Raw genomic sequence first — 16,932 nt, forward strand, 5'->3', positions numbered from 1 at the left:
AGTTCCCCAGGCCGGGCTGCAGCTGCGGTGGGTGGGGGCTGCCTGGGCAAAGGCAGCTGCTCAGGAGGGTGCTGAGTCCCAGCCTGCTCGTTCCTTGTAGCCAAGGAACATTTCACATCCTCAGCCATATGTGACTGAGAGAGGTAAAAATAATCATCTCTTTTTCCTTTTTCCTTTTTTCATTGACATGCAGCGATATCTCCCATATTCGTCATCAAGATGAACTGAAAGTAATCTCTGTAACAATTCTACTTGGTGACGGGAAGGCACGTATTGGTGATACACATCAGCACACCTGCAGGAGTCATAGTACCTGGATAGATATCACTGAAGGTCAGTAGTGAGGAGATGGGGAGGGAAATGATTTGAGAGACCATCCCTGAATTTAAATGGAGCTGACAATTGCAAAACTGTGTTTGCAGAATCCTTCCTTTTTGTGGCCTTGCTAATCCAAGGTAGATCAGATGCAGGGAACAAAGCCCAAAATCACAGAATTACAGAATGTTAGGGATTGGAAGGGACCTCGAAAGATCATCTAGTTCAATCCCCCTGCCAGAGCAGGAACACCTGGATGAGGTTACACAGGAATGTGTCCGGGCGGGTTTTGAATGTCTCCAGAGAAGGAGACTCCACAACCTCCCTGGGCAGCCTGTTCCAGTGCTCTGGCACCCTTACTGAGAAGAAGTTTCTTCTCAAATCAAGTGGAACCTCTTCTGTTTCAGTTTGAACCCATTACCCCTTGTCCTATCACTGGTTGTCACCGAGAAGAGCCTGGCTCCATCCTCGTGACACTCACCCTTTATATATTTGTAAACATTAATGAGGTCACCCCTCAGCTTCCTCTTCTCCAAGCTAAAGAGACCCAGCTCCCTCAGCCTTTCCTCATACGGGAGATGCTCCACTCCCTTCATCATCTTCGTTGCCCTGTGCTGGACTCTCTCCAGCAGTTCCCTGTCCTTCTGGAACTGAGGGGCTGTCAATTGTGCCACAGTTTAAATAAAAATAGCCACCTTGTCTTAATTGCCTTCTCTGTGAGGGTTGTGCTCTTACAGACTCAACCCAGACCACGAACCATCTTTCCCCTGATAGCTGCTCGTTCCCGAAGCACGGCACCTCAGTTCCCTACTGCTTCACCGCTCTGTTGCAGCGTTGGCTTCTCCGTGCCTCACAGGCACATCTGGTGCATTTCCCCACCAAAATACCACATCAGTGGAAGCGGCTGCTGCTTTCCCTTCTCTCTGCAACTCCCGACTTGTGCCCTTCTGCAGGAGCTGCAGAGACCTGACACTGGCAGATGGATCCAGGCACCTTCTGCCATCCCCCCATTGCCCCCGCCCCCTCTGCCAGCTGCCCCGCGCGCTGACCCACAGGGGTGGGTCGTGGTGACAACTTCAGCATCCCACAGGCTGGCTCCTACCTCTTGAGCCATGTGGGCAGCCTTTGCCCACATGGAGCTGAATGCATGAGGTGGATATAAAGAGGCGCTTTTTTTTTTTTTTTAAGACTTTTATTTGTCTAACATGCTTGACCAAAAATTACAACAACAATCAAGTTATGCAAAAATGATTAAATAACCTTTAAGCTCTCATACCTCAAGTACTTTAAATGATATTTTGAAGTAACAGCTGCTTTCGTATCCTTTTCACATAAAAATACACAGCATTTTGAAGATACCTTAGGAAAAAACTATTTTTAAGAGAATAGTTTATGGTTGGCATAGAAATTTTGTTGAGGCTAATAAAAGGACCTCTTCCCCCCACTTAACATTTTAGTCTCTTTAAGTGCCGTGAGCGAATGTAAACATTTCAGACTTCTTTAACATACAGCCAATTTCCTGCCACATTTGTTTCAAGCCACTTGAATTGTGACTAGCTAAGACACTTTTATTCTAACTACATGCTATTGCTCATCTTCCCAGTGAAAGCGGGAGTTCATATTCAACTACGCAATTCAGTCCTTGCTGATTAAGGAGCTGATCCTGCAATTTCTACAGCAATAGTTTTGACAAAAGTGGCCCCATCTGAATTCATGGCAGACTGCTCACGCACTTTGTGAACTATTCACCCAAAAACCAGTTGCAGGTACCACCGATCATTCTGGGTTTCTTTTCAGGAAAAAGAAGCAAGTTAATGTAGACTTCAAGCCACCCAAGAGCTTACAAGAAATGTCAGAGCTGTGACTTGTCATGTTGTCTGGTGGGTTTCTGGTGGGTCCACAGCACAAGTTAGTTACTGGGTTTGCATGTCGCTGGTCTCGGCAGCAGCTGGAAGAGCTGCTGCACATGCAGAGCCAGACAGACACCATGTTTCTGCCCACCTTGCTTAGAATTGAGGCTGACATAGCCTGGTTTTGCGACACAGCTATTTCTAATTGCGTATGCACATAATGTACATGCAGCTGCTACGTGAGGCTCACATTTCCATTCATATATCAGGCAAAAAGTAACATACACAATTATCCAATGCATGTGTGCAGATGTGGGCTACGCACAGACCTGCTCACAACCTGCTAGCATCGGCAGTGCGATGATTTGCACAATGTGTGAACAAGATTAACGTCTAGATGCTGTCAGCCCCAAATTCAGGATGTCCACATTCAGAATACAGCAGTTATCTCTGTCAGGGCAAAAAGGCTCCTTTTTGAGAATGGAGATATTTGTTAGTTCAAGGCAGACCTATTTCTTGTAGGGCATGTTGAAGCACTTGGCTTTGGAAATGGGTTTGTCATCAATTCTCAAGCTTCTGCTTAGGATGGGATGGAAATCCCAGCAGCTTCAACACCACTGTTCACCTGCAGGAAAGCTGCATGGGCAGCCTTGGCCACTCCAACCAGCTGCTGACACTGCCGTCACATGCAATGTGACAGATGGATTTCAACACGGTGGACGATTTTGTCTCAGGCCTCTCTCAGCAGTGTCTGTGAGCGGGCAAACAGCAATGACAGGTTCTGTGAGGTGAGCCCTGCTCGGTACCCACTGCTGTGTACTTACTACTCATCACACTTAGGATGCCCAAACTCCACCTTGGGATGACCCCTTCCCCCTGACATCCATAACGCTCCCCAAGGACAAAACTATCACAATGACATTTAATTGCTTCTGAGTGAGGCTAAAGTCAAACCAGGAATCTCATCATTGGCTGTATGTCACATTAACAAGTTTTAAACAAACAGTCCCAGTGGGCTTTATCTAAAATGCCACTGCTGAGTATTGGGTGGGGGGTTTTTTTTTGCTTTTTACATACAATCACATACCGCCTTACCAGACAAAAACACAGTCATATTTTTTTCTTCCTTATTTTTTTTTTAAGGGAAATGTAATTTTTTTTTTTTCACAGGCGAGGCCAGGTTACAAATTCCTGAGTTTATACTGCACTTAACACAGTCTCCCTTCTTGAACGTTGAGCTGTTTACAGCATGCCGGCAATATGCACCATTTCCCTTACCATCTGTAATGCCAGATGTAGTAAAACTTCATTTCAGTATAGTGAATTAGGGCCTATTGCATTGGTTTTGAATAGATGCAAAGACTTAGACCTGGAGGACTTCAAGTAATAGCTTTCCTCCTGTGACTGGTCATTCGTGCACCATCTTTTATACTTGCCATGTTAATTAAGGGAAAACATCTTTACCATCATTTTTCTTTTACCAAGAGCTCACTGGGAAACATCTGAAATGAGGAAATCCTAGTCTAAACACTTAAGTTTAAACCGCAAACTTTCTTAAAGAAACACTCCTTTGAAAGATGTCTTTTAATAAGTCCAATATAATGTACGGTATATACAAAAGTCCCTACTTGAGAGAGATATATATGTATATGTATATATATATATGTGGAATGCATTCACTTTTCTGTGTTCACAAATATTTTAATGGTGAAATGTTGAAGTCTTTAATCTGTTTCTGGCACCAAAATGTCTTTGTTCCTCATCCACTTTTGTCACTCAAAATTTATCTGTGAAGAGCTAGCAGGGAAAAAGAAGAAGGTTTTTGCTTTTTTGTTGAATGGTTCCCTATTGGGATTCTCAGCCAGCAATACAAAGTTGCTAATGTGTTGGGTACAACTTTAAATCCTCATTATAATCATGTGTTCCTTGGAGTAGGTAAATCAATAACTATAGGTGGATTAAGCGGCTGGTAATTCACAGTGCACACAGATGCATTCACATAGGTAGTAGTTCCATCAGCCATGACACCATAACCTACAAAGAAAGAAGAAACCACTCTGGTTACTCTCATTATTATTATCTTCTTTTAATTATTCACCTTTATCACACAATGGTAAGTGCCACATTTATTAGTCAGAAGGAAGTTAAAAATCCCCTACATGCAAAATACAAAAGTCTCCTGAATTAATACCATCTTTGTCCTACAGCAGAACCTTCTGCCATCTTTTAAATTGTGTAAGAAAAGCAAAATGGACCCTCACTAGTTAGTGGCTGCTCAGCAAACCTCTTTAGAAAGACAAATACTTTTCTCAGCAAAGCTTTTTTCTTAAAACCTTCTCAGTTTTGGAAAGGCTTAGAAGATAAAGCTTAGGCCATTGCAGCATTGAAGAAAACATACTTCTCGTCATTTAGGTTTGCAGCCATCAGTGCAGCAAACTTTGGGTAATTTTCATCTTTCCACCTTTTTTCTTGTCCTGTGTTGTACACCAATGAAGAAAAATCACTGCTGGACTAAGGGGAGTATATGTGCATGTGCACCTGGTTGGGATTTGTCTAGCGGTAACCTCTTTTTCCCACATTTTAACTTGTTGACCAATTTCCACCAAATTTGATGGAAATGCCTGCCCAGGCAGAGGAAAACCAGCTTTATTAATGCATTCTCTGACATATAAGGTGAATTCACACCCTAAGACACCATAACATTTCCACAGGAGAAAACCCCCTTCTGTATGTCTTCTCAGTGGTGAAAAAGCTCTAACTACATCTCATGCCTGACCAGACACCCAAGCCAAACAATTCCAGAGATAAATCTGCAGAAAATCAAACTTCCAGCTCTAAGGCCTTTAGAAATATGGTGAAATGCTGTTTCAGAAAGTGAAGAAGCAGCCCTTTAACTGCCCTGGTGTTATGAAAAAGTAGACATACTCTCCATTGTCAAAAATCTTTTCATGAATGGCTAGGAAAAAAACATAAGCTTGATCACACTAAGACTAGAAGCTTAATGCTGGAAATTTGTGTTGAAATGTTATGATCAATATGAAGAAATGCATTCAGAATCAGAAATATATGATTTTGGGGAACTCACCTGGTAGAAAGCATTTGTACTTCAATTCAATCTCATCATTAATGAAGTTAACAGTAAAATGTATGCATTGCTGCACACACTGAGTTACAGCTATTCAAATCCTAGCATCCTACAGTTTTTCTGGGTGCGATTTTGTGTCTTATAGAAGCATTGATAGTTGCATAATTTAAAACAAAACAGTAACCAAATTCCTTTCTTTCTTGTTTCTCAAAATATCCTGAATAATGCAGGGCCTCCTGGACTCCCCATGGAAAAACCACACTATAATTAGGGACTGGGGAGGGAAGAAAACTCTGTCAGGTTCCTGTCACAGCCATTTCTTTAAATCATTTGCTGTTTGCCACAGAACAATTGTTCTGTGTAAAACACAAACTGCACGGAGGACAGTCAGCATTGCTGCTGGGACTTTCTGTCTCCTCACCTACACGTTCAGAGAGAACGGAATCAGCTTGCTAATAGGCTCTTTTTGCTGGAAGATTCCTAATGCTACAGTTTTCCCTCCTACCCCACCGCCAACAGAGTTTCCCTGGCCATGACCTCAGCCCAGATCTGGCTGTAATGGGCTAATCAGGATTTTAGTCAGAGTCCCTGCTATGCTGCTTGACACTTCCATGGGTCAATCAGCAGCAAGCCCAAGTGTAGAGGTATGTTTTTGGCAGAGACAGCAGTGCGGAGGGGGAATAGGGAAGAAACATCTCTTCTAAGCATCTCTTCCTCACGGATGTTCAGTAAATGACTGCTGCAGATGTAGCTATGCTCAGTCAGGGGAAGAACTCATCTGTTCAAATCACGCGTTCTCTCTGCAAAGAGCAGCTTCGTTTGCACAGGCTGTCTGCAATGGGAATTCTCCTCTGCAGAGATTTAGCATCCCACTGCAAAACAGGCTATGCAGTTTCCCATTTGTTTTCTCTAAATTATGATAGTTAACAAGAAGAGCATCTTGTTTCTGTGTTCCAATACCTACCGTGCCAACTGTATAAAGTGACCAGATTTACCATTCTGTGGAGGTGCCATTCTTTTCCCCTGGGAGCCAAAGTTGGGCCTGGTCTTAGCAGATGTGGTTATGTTTACCTGCCTGAAGCTTCGTGGCTTGCTAACTATTTGCTTATATCCCCTGCAACCCACTTGGCTTACGATTTCTCAAAAGATAATACGTTTGAATTGTATTTACTAGCTCTCTTGTATGGAATCTCAAAGACTGCTCTAACAGCAAAGGGTTAGGAAAAAATACTGCCTATGTGTTGTTTGTTTATTCAGTGATTTAAAAGCACTTTAGACATTAACTAGGTATTAACAGGTCACTGGAGATGAGACACACGAGGAGAATGGACTTAATTCCTGAGCTGTAAAATAATGATCTGAATGTCCACCGATTTTATACCATCACACCTCTCAGCCATGTCACTTCTAACTTATAAAATCATAGAATCATTTTGGTTGGAAGAGACCCTCAAGATCATCGAATCCAACCACAACCTAACACTGGCATTAAACCATGTCCCTAAGAACCTCGTCTAAACACCTTTTAAACACCTCCAGGGATGGTGACTCCACCACTTCCCTGGGCAGCCTGTTCCAATGCCTGACAACCCTTTCCATGAAGAAATTTTTCCTAATATCAACTTAGCATGGTGAAAGCCCCAGCAGCAAGTCAGAGTGGGATTTGTTCAGAAGGATAAAATGGTTCTTCACAAACCCAGAAGTATCTGAAGGCCAGCTACTCCAGTTTTTCTATTTGTTCATTTCTACACTTGCGAGACCCACAGAGATCCTACATCAAAGGCTGGAGCAGTCCCAGAAGCAGAAAACTGGCAGTTGTGGAGCACCTTTTCCTGCCAATAAGTTAACACTGCCAAGAACTAAGCAGCTGGCAATATATGGCTACATACCACTGGGTACACTCCTGCACAGCCCAGTGGTTTCTTTTGCTGGGGGTACTGTCTTGTTGCCATGATAAGTGAACAGGACAGACTTCTCTACAGCGGAGAGCATCTACCTTTTCCTTTGTCTGGAGAGGACCTCTGGCTGTCACTGACTTCAGTGGTGCATATTTGTCAACATTTACAGACTTATGCAAAGGAAACCCAATTTTTTTTCCAGTTAAAAATCAAATAGTCAAGAGAACTGCTTTGTTTAGTCTGGGCACAAAATGTTTTCCCTGCCAAAGCAAATAAATACATGAATAAATATCTTGAACTTCTACACAAGTCAGCAGTGACATCCCTCTTGATTTCAACTTTGTATAAGCACTGATGGGGAGAGACAACTTTTATTGTACAATCTTGAAGATTAAGCCTCAGAAGCACCCCTCAAAGCATTCTTACCCGTTTTATAAACAAAGAAACTGAGACACAGAAGGCTTACATTAATTATCTTAAGTCAGAGAGATTCAGCAGAAGAAAATACAATCCATCAATCCTAATACTTAGTCGCTTTCTGTAACTACTGGACTTGTGTTCTTATTTTAAAATTCACAGTAATCCTCCCTGTGAAGGAGGCATCACCCTGTTTTATAGATGTAGAAACTGAAAGAGAAGCTTATTTTGCTGCATATATAGTACAAATACCGAAATATGGGTATCAGCAAGTTTCATCGCTATACATGCAGCTAAATAAGTATTTGAATTCCGTAAGTGCTTCAGTTCAGACATTCAAGTTTGAAAATGTTAGTTAAACCAGACAACTTCTGTGTTTGTGGTTTCCAAATATATATAGAAAGCAATGTGTTCTGACCTTCGTGGATATGTCCAAAAACATGAAGCCTTGGCTGTATTCGTCTCTGGACTGTGTTCAGCAGCTCAACACATCCTACTCGCTGCATTTTCTTAGGAACCCAGTCTAGAAAACCTTTGGAAAAGAAAGGAAAGCTTTAAAAGAAGACAGGTTATCTGCAAAGCTGTACTGCTACACAGCGTTTCTGAGATTTCACGTCTCGTGGCTTTTCATAAGCAGCAATGGAAGAATTGACATGGAAAAAACAGCATTTACCTTGATAAGTAGCGGAAGGAAGGAAGGAAGGAAGGAAGGAAGGAAGGAAGGAAGGAAGGAAGGAAGGAAGGAAGGAAGGAAGGAAGGAAGGAAGGAAGGAAGGAAGGAAGGAAGGAAGGAAGGAAGGAAGGAAGGAAGGAAGGAAGGAAGGAAGGAAGGAAGGAAAAGTACTTGAGGAAAACCATAAAAGCCCATCTGAAGAACACGCCCTATAGCTCTTGTCAGTTGTTTTTCAAGGACAAAAGAATTACTGCAATTAAAGCATTTTTGCACTGCTGTTAATGGGGAAACTCAAGGCTTTATCCATTCTTCTTCCTTTCAGAGAGTGAGGTGTAAAGAGCAGTGTGTCCACAGTGAGTCTCCAAAGAATCTAAATCAGCATCTATCTATTTAACCCTAGTCCTGGGATCCAGTTTCTTAAATTGAACACTTTAACTGATGTCATGGAATCTGTGTTGCTAATAATAAAACTACATTGCTATCACATGGAATTTTAGAGGAGTGGGACTCAGGTGAGGGACGCACAGCATGCCTAAAAACAACATCCTCCAGGAAAACTGGATTAAGTACTTCATGACACAGCAAGCCTAAATCTATGGACCTCAGATAGGAAGAGAAACTCAGCCCTTCCGCAGTAGATGTGTTTAAGTGCTATATTTACTTGCACAAAGTTTGTATAAAACTGCAATTTTTACAAATACAGACAAAAATGTACACCAACTTGCTCAGATGTCTAAAAACATACTGCAGGGGGATGCTTACTGCCAACTGAAGTCTCACGTTTCCCTCAAAGCAGTAGTATAAGAAGGATGTTGTTGTATTAGAGAGTTTACAATAACCAATCTTGTTTTCTTTCTGTTGTTCTGCCATTTTCATCAGGCCCAAATTTTTCTTTAGCTGGTACTTTTCCTGTGTGCCTGTCATGGATTTGTGTCTCTTACAGTGCTGCAATAGCATGAATATACTGTGCCTTTGAGAAAACAGTTGTCAACCAGAGAGGTATAGAGACTGGACCTCGTTTTCCTGTGTTTACTTTTGATGCCCACTTAGGCGTGGCTAAACAGCAGCTAACCCACTGGCTTAAAAGACCAAAACTGTGCTATTCAAGCTCTTGGAAGAGCTCTCAGAATTTGTTAGAGTATCAGGGTAGGTTCACACACAGAAATAACTCTTTAGATGCCAGTGCTTGATAATGTACATTGTGCCCTTTTACAAAAACGGTAAAAATTTGCCCTTGCATCATAGTGACTCGGAGAGTAAAGTCCAGCTTTCAGAAATGAACTGGGACTGCAACATCCTAAGTGTCAAAAAGGAGTTCTGATAATGGCCACAGACTCCCAATTCATTCAGACACCTCTGAAGACACTGCTGGAGGGATGTGCAAAGAGAAAGCCCCACTGAATTACAGACAGAGCAGAGCAACGCCCAGCCGTAGTAACCAATTTTACCAGTCACTCTTGGTATTTGAGGCAGGTCAAAATTCACTGTAGGAAATAATTAGTATTTAAGATATCAAAGTGAGGCCAGCAACTCCTTTGGAATCCAGTCGTGCTTTTTTCAGAGCACACATGCTATAACCATAGGTTTTGTTACTACAATGATTTGAAACGGTTAATTGTCAAAATGTCTGTGGTGAACATAAAGCCAAAAGTATTTCCACTTCAAAAACTTCACAAACAAAAATCCATAAAATTAACTTCTCCATTAAATTAAGCATTATTTATGTTGAACATGTTTTTGTTTACATGCATTATCACCCTTCTGAAGCTTTCCCATATGTTTGCAGCTTATTATGTACACCTGACTACACAAACTAAGAATAATTGATTACACCTAGCTAACAATTAGAGCTCATCTTAGGGGTTTTTTAATGTTTGGTTACTTGAAACAGGTTTCTGCAGCTGTCAGGAGAAGTATAAATCTTTGTCACAGACAATCAAGCAGACAGCGACAAATGAAGACTTAAAGGTGAAATTAAATTAAAAACAAAGAAAAGTGAACTTTTTGAAGAGAAATAAAAGAATCATAAATGCAGATCTTTAGGAATGAGATAAAAGACTTAAGAAGTTATACTATACATGAAAGTAACAAAAATATGCTGATAGAGAAATGAGCATTAGCACTAATCCCATAATCATGAATACTGTATTTCATAAACTATGAAATAGATGGTGTATCTTTATTAATATTAAACAAGTTACTAATAAAATGGTCAGTAATAGCTGTTTTAACCCTTGTTTTCTGTGTGAACCTCCTCCATGTCCCTGTCCCGGTTTCATCAGAAAGCACTACTCTAAAACAGGAAAAAAAAAACAACAAACCCTCAGATTTTTATTACGTGCCTAACTGACTTAAACCCACCACGTCCATTAACTATCAATGGTGCTTCTGCATCTAAATCATGCAGGCAGTTTGAAATGTCTCTAATAATGTAGTATTAACTAGTTTAGGAGGATGCACGCTCTTTTGAAGTGAGGGAATGAGATAGCAGCACAGAAAATGGATGATAGACAGAATTCAAGTAGCCATGCTGGAGAAAAAAAAGGAATTTGCAAGAGCACTGATTTCTATTTGTGATCATTAGGAACAGCTCTAGTTATGCTGTCCAAGATCAGAACAACAGTAATCAGCTTTCTGGTTAAAATAACTAGCTGGGCGGGTCAGGAGGATCCTTTCTCCTGAAACGCCTGTGGACAGAGCTACACAATAAGGAGGTTCTCTAAGTTAGGCGGAGTGCTAATTTCTTTTGAAGCATCACGTATTTGTTGCTACGGGTGTCAGGGGGACCAACAGCTGATGCCCTCAGGGAGAGGGTTCTGTGCCTGAGCCATCTATTAATGCATCAATAACAAAAAGACAAAGAAATGGGAACTTTAGAAAAGAAAATCCTTGGAGGATGGTTGAAGCTTAAGAAATTAAAAAAAAAAAAAAAAAATTGAACAAATACTGAGATATGGAGATGGGGGGAATTCACATTATCCCCTTACAGTCAGTGGAGAGGGACGGCTCTTCCTCAGAATTACTACTATTATTAAATTACTTTTCAATTATTAAATTTACTATTAAATTTATTATTAAAGCATGTCTGTTGAGTGCCAGCTCTGCAGTGCTCCCTAGAGGTTCTCCTCCCTCTGCTGGTCCCAGAGGTTGCCTGGAGAGGCCCGGTGGCTAAATTAGCAAGGTGGCTGACACTGGGTGGTGCCAACCACTCTCTCCCCTTCCCCACACGGGATTTCAAGTGCTAGATACAGGGATGTTCTGTAGATCAGGCAAAGGTTGGACTTCTTTACCACTGATGAGCTCGTTTTAAAAATGGCTTTAAAAGTGCCAAAAAAGCTTCTGAAAAGGTTTTAAATATGCCTTATAAATAAAACTATATCAAAGACCCAGCAACATGTCTTGGATCCTAACGAGGATTAATCTCCAGTACTGACTGTTTGGAGCCAGTATCTCAAGGTCTAAACAATTCCTGCCATGCACTTTTACAACACAGGTCCATGTTAAAAACCGCCTATGGCATGGCATGAGACTCCACTGAGGTGAAGTATCAAAACACATGCCCTTACTGTGAGAAACCGCTCACAAAGAAGCCCTTTCCATCAGGATTAGTGAGCAGTGGAATGCAAACATGTCTTTCTAAAGAAAACAACAAAACACAAACCCTTTAGATACTTTCTCCTCCAAGCTCTGAAAGAGAAGAAAGGGTGGAAGACAAGAGGGTTTTACCTTCAGGAAACTGACTAATCTAAAGGTTTAAAGAAACCAACTGCCTTCATTTCACACAAAGGACTCCTCCACAGTAAGACTCAGCAGAACACTTAAGCACATGCTTCATGTTTGTGTCCATTTATCAAATCGGTGAGAGTTAAACACACAGTTGCCTTAATAGAGCTTGCTATATGTTAAATACACTGAAAAATACATTAAAAGCCTTAAGCCTTTACTAAATCTGGACAAGTTTCTGCGACTGTATTATTTCTATATAATTTCACTATTATTTAGGAATACAAGATATCTCTCCTGGGTTTTACAAAACCTACATTAATATTTTTAAAACACAAATACAAAACTATCTCTTGTTGGCCTGCTAGTGTTGCCAGATTGTATAGCAGACAGGCAATTCACCCATGCTACCCAAAGAACAGGCAAACAATGGCAGCATTTGGGTTTTTGAAGCAGAAGATGCACCAAGTCAGCATAATGAGGACAAATACAGACTCTGGGTACTTGTTGGTGGGGAATGCTACTGCAAGGGAGAGAGAAAGACAGTGCTAAAAATATAAGATCCCAATCCTTCATTCTCTTCAAGCAGGCTCCATGCTTTAAATCTACTAATTTCACCAGTGGCAGACTGGACAGATGCACAGGAAAACTAGACTTTGCTTATTTATAAAGCTCACTAAGGCTTTATGTGTTAAGGCTTTATTTTAAGCCATTATTTAATTTCCTACCCTTGACCATAGGTCATCATGAAACATAACCTGAGCTGAGGTCCTGGTGCTGCTGAAATCATTATAGATGTTACTTTTAACTTTTCTAAGTCAGGATTGCACTCTTTTCTAAGGAGAGCCATCAGTTACTCTATAATCATCTGAAATACACAGCTAAGAGCACTAGTATTTTCTTACCGAGAGGTGGTCCATGTGTTATAAGAATATCTATTCCATCTGGAATAAGGTTCCATTTCTCTAATAGTGCTTGGCCTCGTGGAAGATTAAAGCCCCAGCCATAAAACCAAGGTTGCCTGCCAAGAGAGGAGGAGAATGTCTTCAGTGCTACTTCCATGTACTGGTTATCTAATTAAAATATGGAGATTGACTCTCCACTAGCATGGAATTTGGAGACACAAATAGCATTCATTTTCTTTATTGTGTGCACAGCAAAACCCTCTTTCCATACATCCAGTGTTATTTAACTTGTGTGGCAAATCAGTGCAGTCCTTACCGCTTTCAGTAGGCAGCATACAGTAAAATATTCACGGTATTCCTCTAACTAGGCGAAAAATAACTCTTATGAGACCTGGATACCAAGATCTCCATCTGTGGATTAGTGAGCTGGACTCTCACAACATGTAGAAGAACACCTGTCTCAGATACCTGGGTGTGGATACATGTTTCACATTGGCTCCCACGACCTTTGGCCCTCAGCCTACGACCAGCTGGGCAAGGACAGACACTGGCACAAGGAGAGATCCTGCTCCCAAGTCAGGGACATCATCTACGCTGCTTTGTTTCCCTACTTGGAAGCATCCCATCAGAACAAGAATACTGCTTCTTTTCTCACACACAATTTTCTTCTGTTCTCTGGTGTGTGGGCTTGATTTTAAGGAAGACTTTACATATTCAGGATTTCTTATCAGACAGGCATTTACATTTTTTAAAATGTGCTCATGATGGAGCAGTGCGACAGTAACACTGCCAGTTAGAACACAATTTATCCAGATCTTGCTATCCCATTGATTAAAGAACTGTATTTCACAGCAATTCTATCACACTGGTAAATTATGTCTTGCTGTTTATGCTCTAATTCTAGGTCACAAAATTGAGGGGTTAGTTTTAGGTTGGAATTTTTAAATAATTTTTTGACTGATGTCTTCTGGCCATGTCCATATTTGGAGAACAACAAATAGGCTGCTGTGATTTAATAAGGTTTATGATAATTGCAGCCTTAGTGTTTATAAATACATACACATCAACCAGAATTCTCTTTGAGATGTTACTTTGTTGAAAAAAGCTTTACACTCCCTCACTGCATCAAGAGACAGAAAGAATTCTTTCAAACAAATTCTCTGAACTCCACTTTACATCATGTATGCCAAAGACAAAAGAAAATGCCCATAAAGCTATTATTCATCCTCTTCCACTACTGATGCTTGACTAACATTTCAGAAATTAGCACATCTTCATGATGATATATTTTCCACTTTTCTTTCTGGAATGCTGTAAAGCACATGCCTATTGGAAACAGCTTTTAAAACACAGATCTTGCTAAAATACAAAGGCATGTGGCTTACCTGAGGGAAGAAAATAAAATTCTGGTAAAAGGAAGAAGGGAGCTTTGCGGAAGGTTCCCTGCCTTTCTTTCACAGACAAAAAAGAGCCTCAACCATTCTAGACAATGACTGAAAGGCTTTCTGTTTCCACAACTAAGAGCTCATCTCCCAGCTTTTCATCACACACCCTGGATAACCAGGGTCTTGATAAACAGGTGTCCCAGGAAAAAAACAAGTGAGGTGAAGGAGTATGAAGAAGAGATGCTAATAGCAGCAGCAATGAAGCAGAAGCCTTGTTCCAAGTCAGGCTGCTCAGATCAAGGCACCTGGCTCACAAAAAAGCATATCCCTATGTCAGGGACATGAAATCACACTTTTTTGGTTACCTGTTCAACTCCTAGCAGCTTTCCTCATAGGAAGAACAGCACCTAACTCACATGTACATGTTTTCTTATCTTCCTACTGCTGGGGTGGTAACTCATGGTCCAGTTAGGAGGCTGAGGGGAGACCTCATTGCTGTCTACAACTCCCTGAAAGTAGGTTGTAGTGTGGAGGGTGTTGGTCTCTTCTCCCAAGTAGCAAGTGATAGGACGAGAGGAAATGGCCTCAATTTGCACCAGGGCAGGTTTACACTGGATATTAGGATTAATCTCTTCACTGAAAGGGTAGTCAGCCATTGGAACAAGTCACCATCCCTGGAAGTGTTTAAAAGACGTATAAATTATATTCTTAGGGACATGGTTTAGTGGTGGACTGGCAGTGTTAGGTCTGTGGTTGGACTTGATGATCTTAATGATCTTTTCCAACCTAAACAATTCTATGATTCAAGTTACTGGCTTATTCTGCAGTGAGCTACCCATGACATTACCATGTAACACTGTCACACAGAACCAAACCCCAATCTGGGGAGCTTGATCACCCTGTCTTTACATTCAGCTCACCACTGACAGAATGGGAGTATTTTTATCTCACAGGAGAACACTGAAAATAAATAAACTGAAGTCTGTGACGTGCTCGGATATTACAGAAAAGAGAGGCTTTGTAAAAATATAGAGATGTTAGATTTTTTCTAAACTGCCCATTCATTCATGTCTTGGGATTGTGTTTCACACTGTACATGCCGAGTATGTTTCTTCACCAAGATGAAAATACTCAACCATTTGGCAAACTGTCTTTAGGCCCAGAGCAAGCTTTCCGGGAGCAAAATCTCACTGACAGAAAATATTTGCAAGGGCAAATAGGAGACAAACAAAGTGTCAGCAGAGTAAATCATGCTTTTAAAGTCACTGACAGATTCAGTGAATACAAGCCCCCGCTCCCTCCCATCCTTCGCCCCGTTGCTGCTGGGCACAGACAGGATTGTCCCCAGGTCCCCAGTGGGAAGCTGGGCGAGGTGCCTTCCTGCGCCCCGCACGTCTGCCAGATGCAGCACAATGGGCCCCAAGAAAGAAACCGAGGGGAAAGATCAATATTTGCCCAAGAAGGAAAGGTTAAAAACCTACAGAATAATTATTTTAATGCCACAATGAAACATTTATAAAGAAAAATAATCATGACTGTCACAGGTCTCGCCAGAAGTCAGTGTAATCCTGCTGAAATCCAATGGCGCAGGCAGCTGTGAGAGCCTCTGCCAGGGCCAGCCCGTACACGGCCACTTTTTAAAAATCCCGTTTACCCTTATAAATAGGCATGATGTGGTTATTAAGACAAGCAGCACTTTCCCCCCGTCCCTCCTTCCCTCCCTCCTTTTGTGGTGACGGCAGCGCGGAGCCGCCTGCGTGCGGGGCTGGTAAGTTATGCATGCTGGAGCTGTTCTTTTGTGAAGGGGAGATGTTACAACTTGTGTGATTTGCCATTATGCTGTCTTTTGTGACAATCCAGAGATCGAAAGAAATGTCTTGAATATTTCTGGTTAAAAAAAAAAAAAATAATAATCTGAAGTCCAAGAAAGGATTCAGCAGAGGATGTTGGTGTGTTTTACATCTGAGAGAAGAAAGACAAATCACACACTTCAGTGCCCCCACCCCCAAAGCAAAACCATCTTTATATGCACACAGGGATTTTACAAATCCCCAAGTCTCTTCTGAAAATTTATTGCAAAACAGCCATCAAAGTTTCTGAGTAGGGGAAAAAAAAAAATCTTCTCTAATACCCACTGATGAGTCTGTGACCTGGATATCATGCAAAGACAACTTTCTCTAAAATTTCCATTTACGATGGAACCTGAAAAGAAAGTTAAAGTGTTTGTATCACACACCAAATTTCTGGATCCCCAGTTACTGCTTGCTCAGGAAAAGCATCATTTTTTAATATTTTTTTTTCAATAATACTTTACATTTTACCAAGAAAATGCTGTCATGTATGTTCCAGAAGAGAAAAATCCACTGTTCTCAAAAAAAAAAATTCAAGAAAAACATATTTGGCAATTAAAGACATACATCATGAGTGTATTTCACCTCTGAGGTGAAGCGCTCATGTGTCGAAATGTACTCTGATTTCCGTCTTATGTTCTTAAAGTGAACAGTTTGAGTCTTTCCACATACTACTGAAATTCAATGGCATTATTATTATGGTAAGTATAATGATTGTCTACATACAAGACTCTGGGGGGAAAATACACTGGAAGTGAATTTGTTTACAGCACAATTAACCTTATGTTAAAAACATATGAACAAGTTTTGCAGGTCAAATAATCTACCATA

The 16,932-nt window shown here is 41.1% G+C and overlaps 1 protein-coding gene across 1 annotated transcript in view; it reads right to left on the minus strand.

The window, feature by feature from the left end:
• Positions 1–1,524: 1,524 nt before the first annotated feature.
• Positions 1,525–16,932, minus strand: part of MPPED1 (metallophosphoesterase domain containing 1) — a 65,319-nt gene continuing 49,911 nt past the window's right edge. Inside the window, exons 5-7 of the mRNA XM_082072213.1 lie at positions 12,867–12,982; positions 7,984–8,097; positions 1,525–4,199 (exon numbers count right to left, since the gene is read on the minus strand). Of these exons, the coding sequence (XP_081928339.1) occupies positions 4,081–4,199; positions 7,984–8,097; positions 12,867–12,982 (349 nt within the window). The 3' untranslated portion in view covers positions 1,525–4,080. The remainder of the gene's footprint in view (positions 4,200–7,983; positions 8,098–12,866; positions 12,983–16,932) is intronic.

This window comes from Streptopelia decaocto (genome assembly GCF_964273445.1).
Source record: "Streptopelia decaocto genome assembly, chromosome: 1".
Taxonomy (NCBI): domain Eukaryota; kingdom Metazoa; phylum Chordata; class Aves; order Columbiformes; family Columbidae; genus Streptopelia; species Streptopelia decaocto.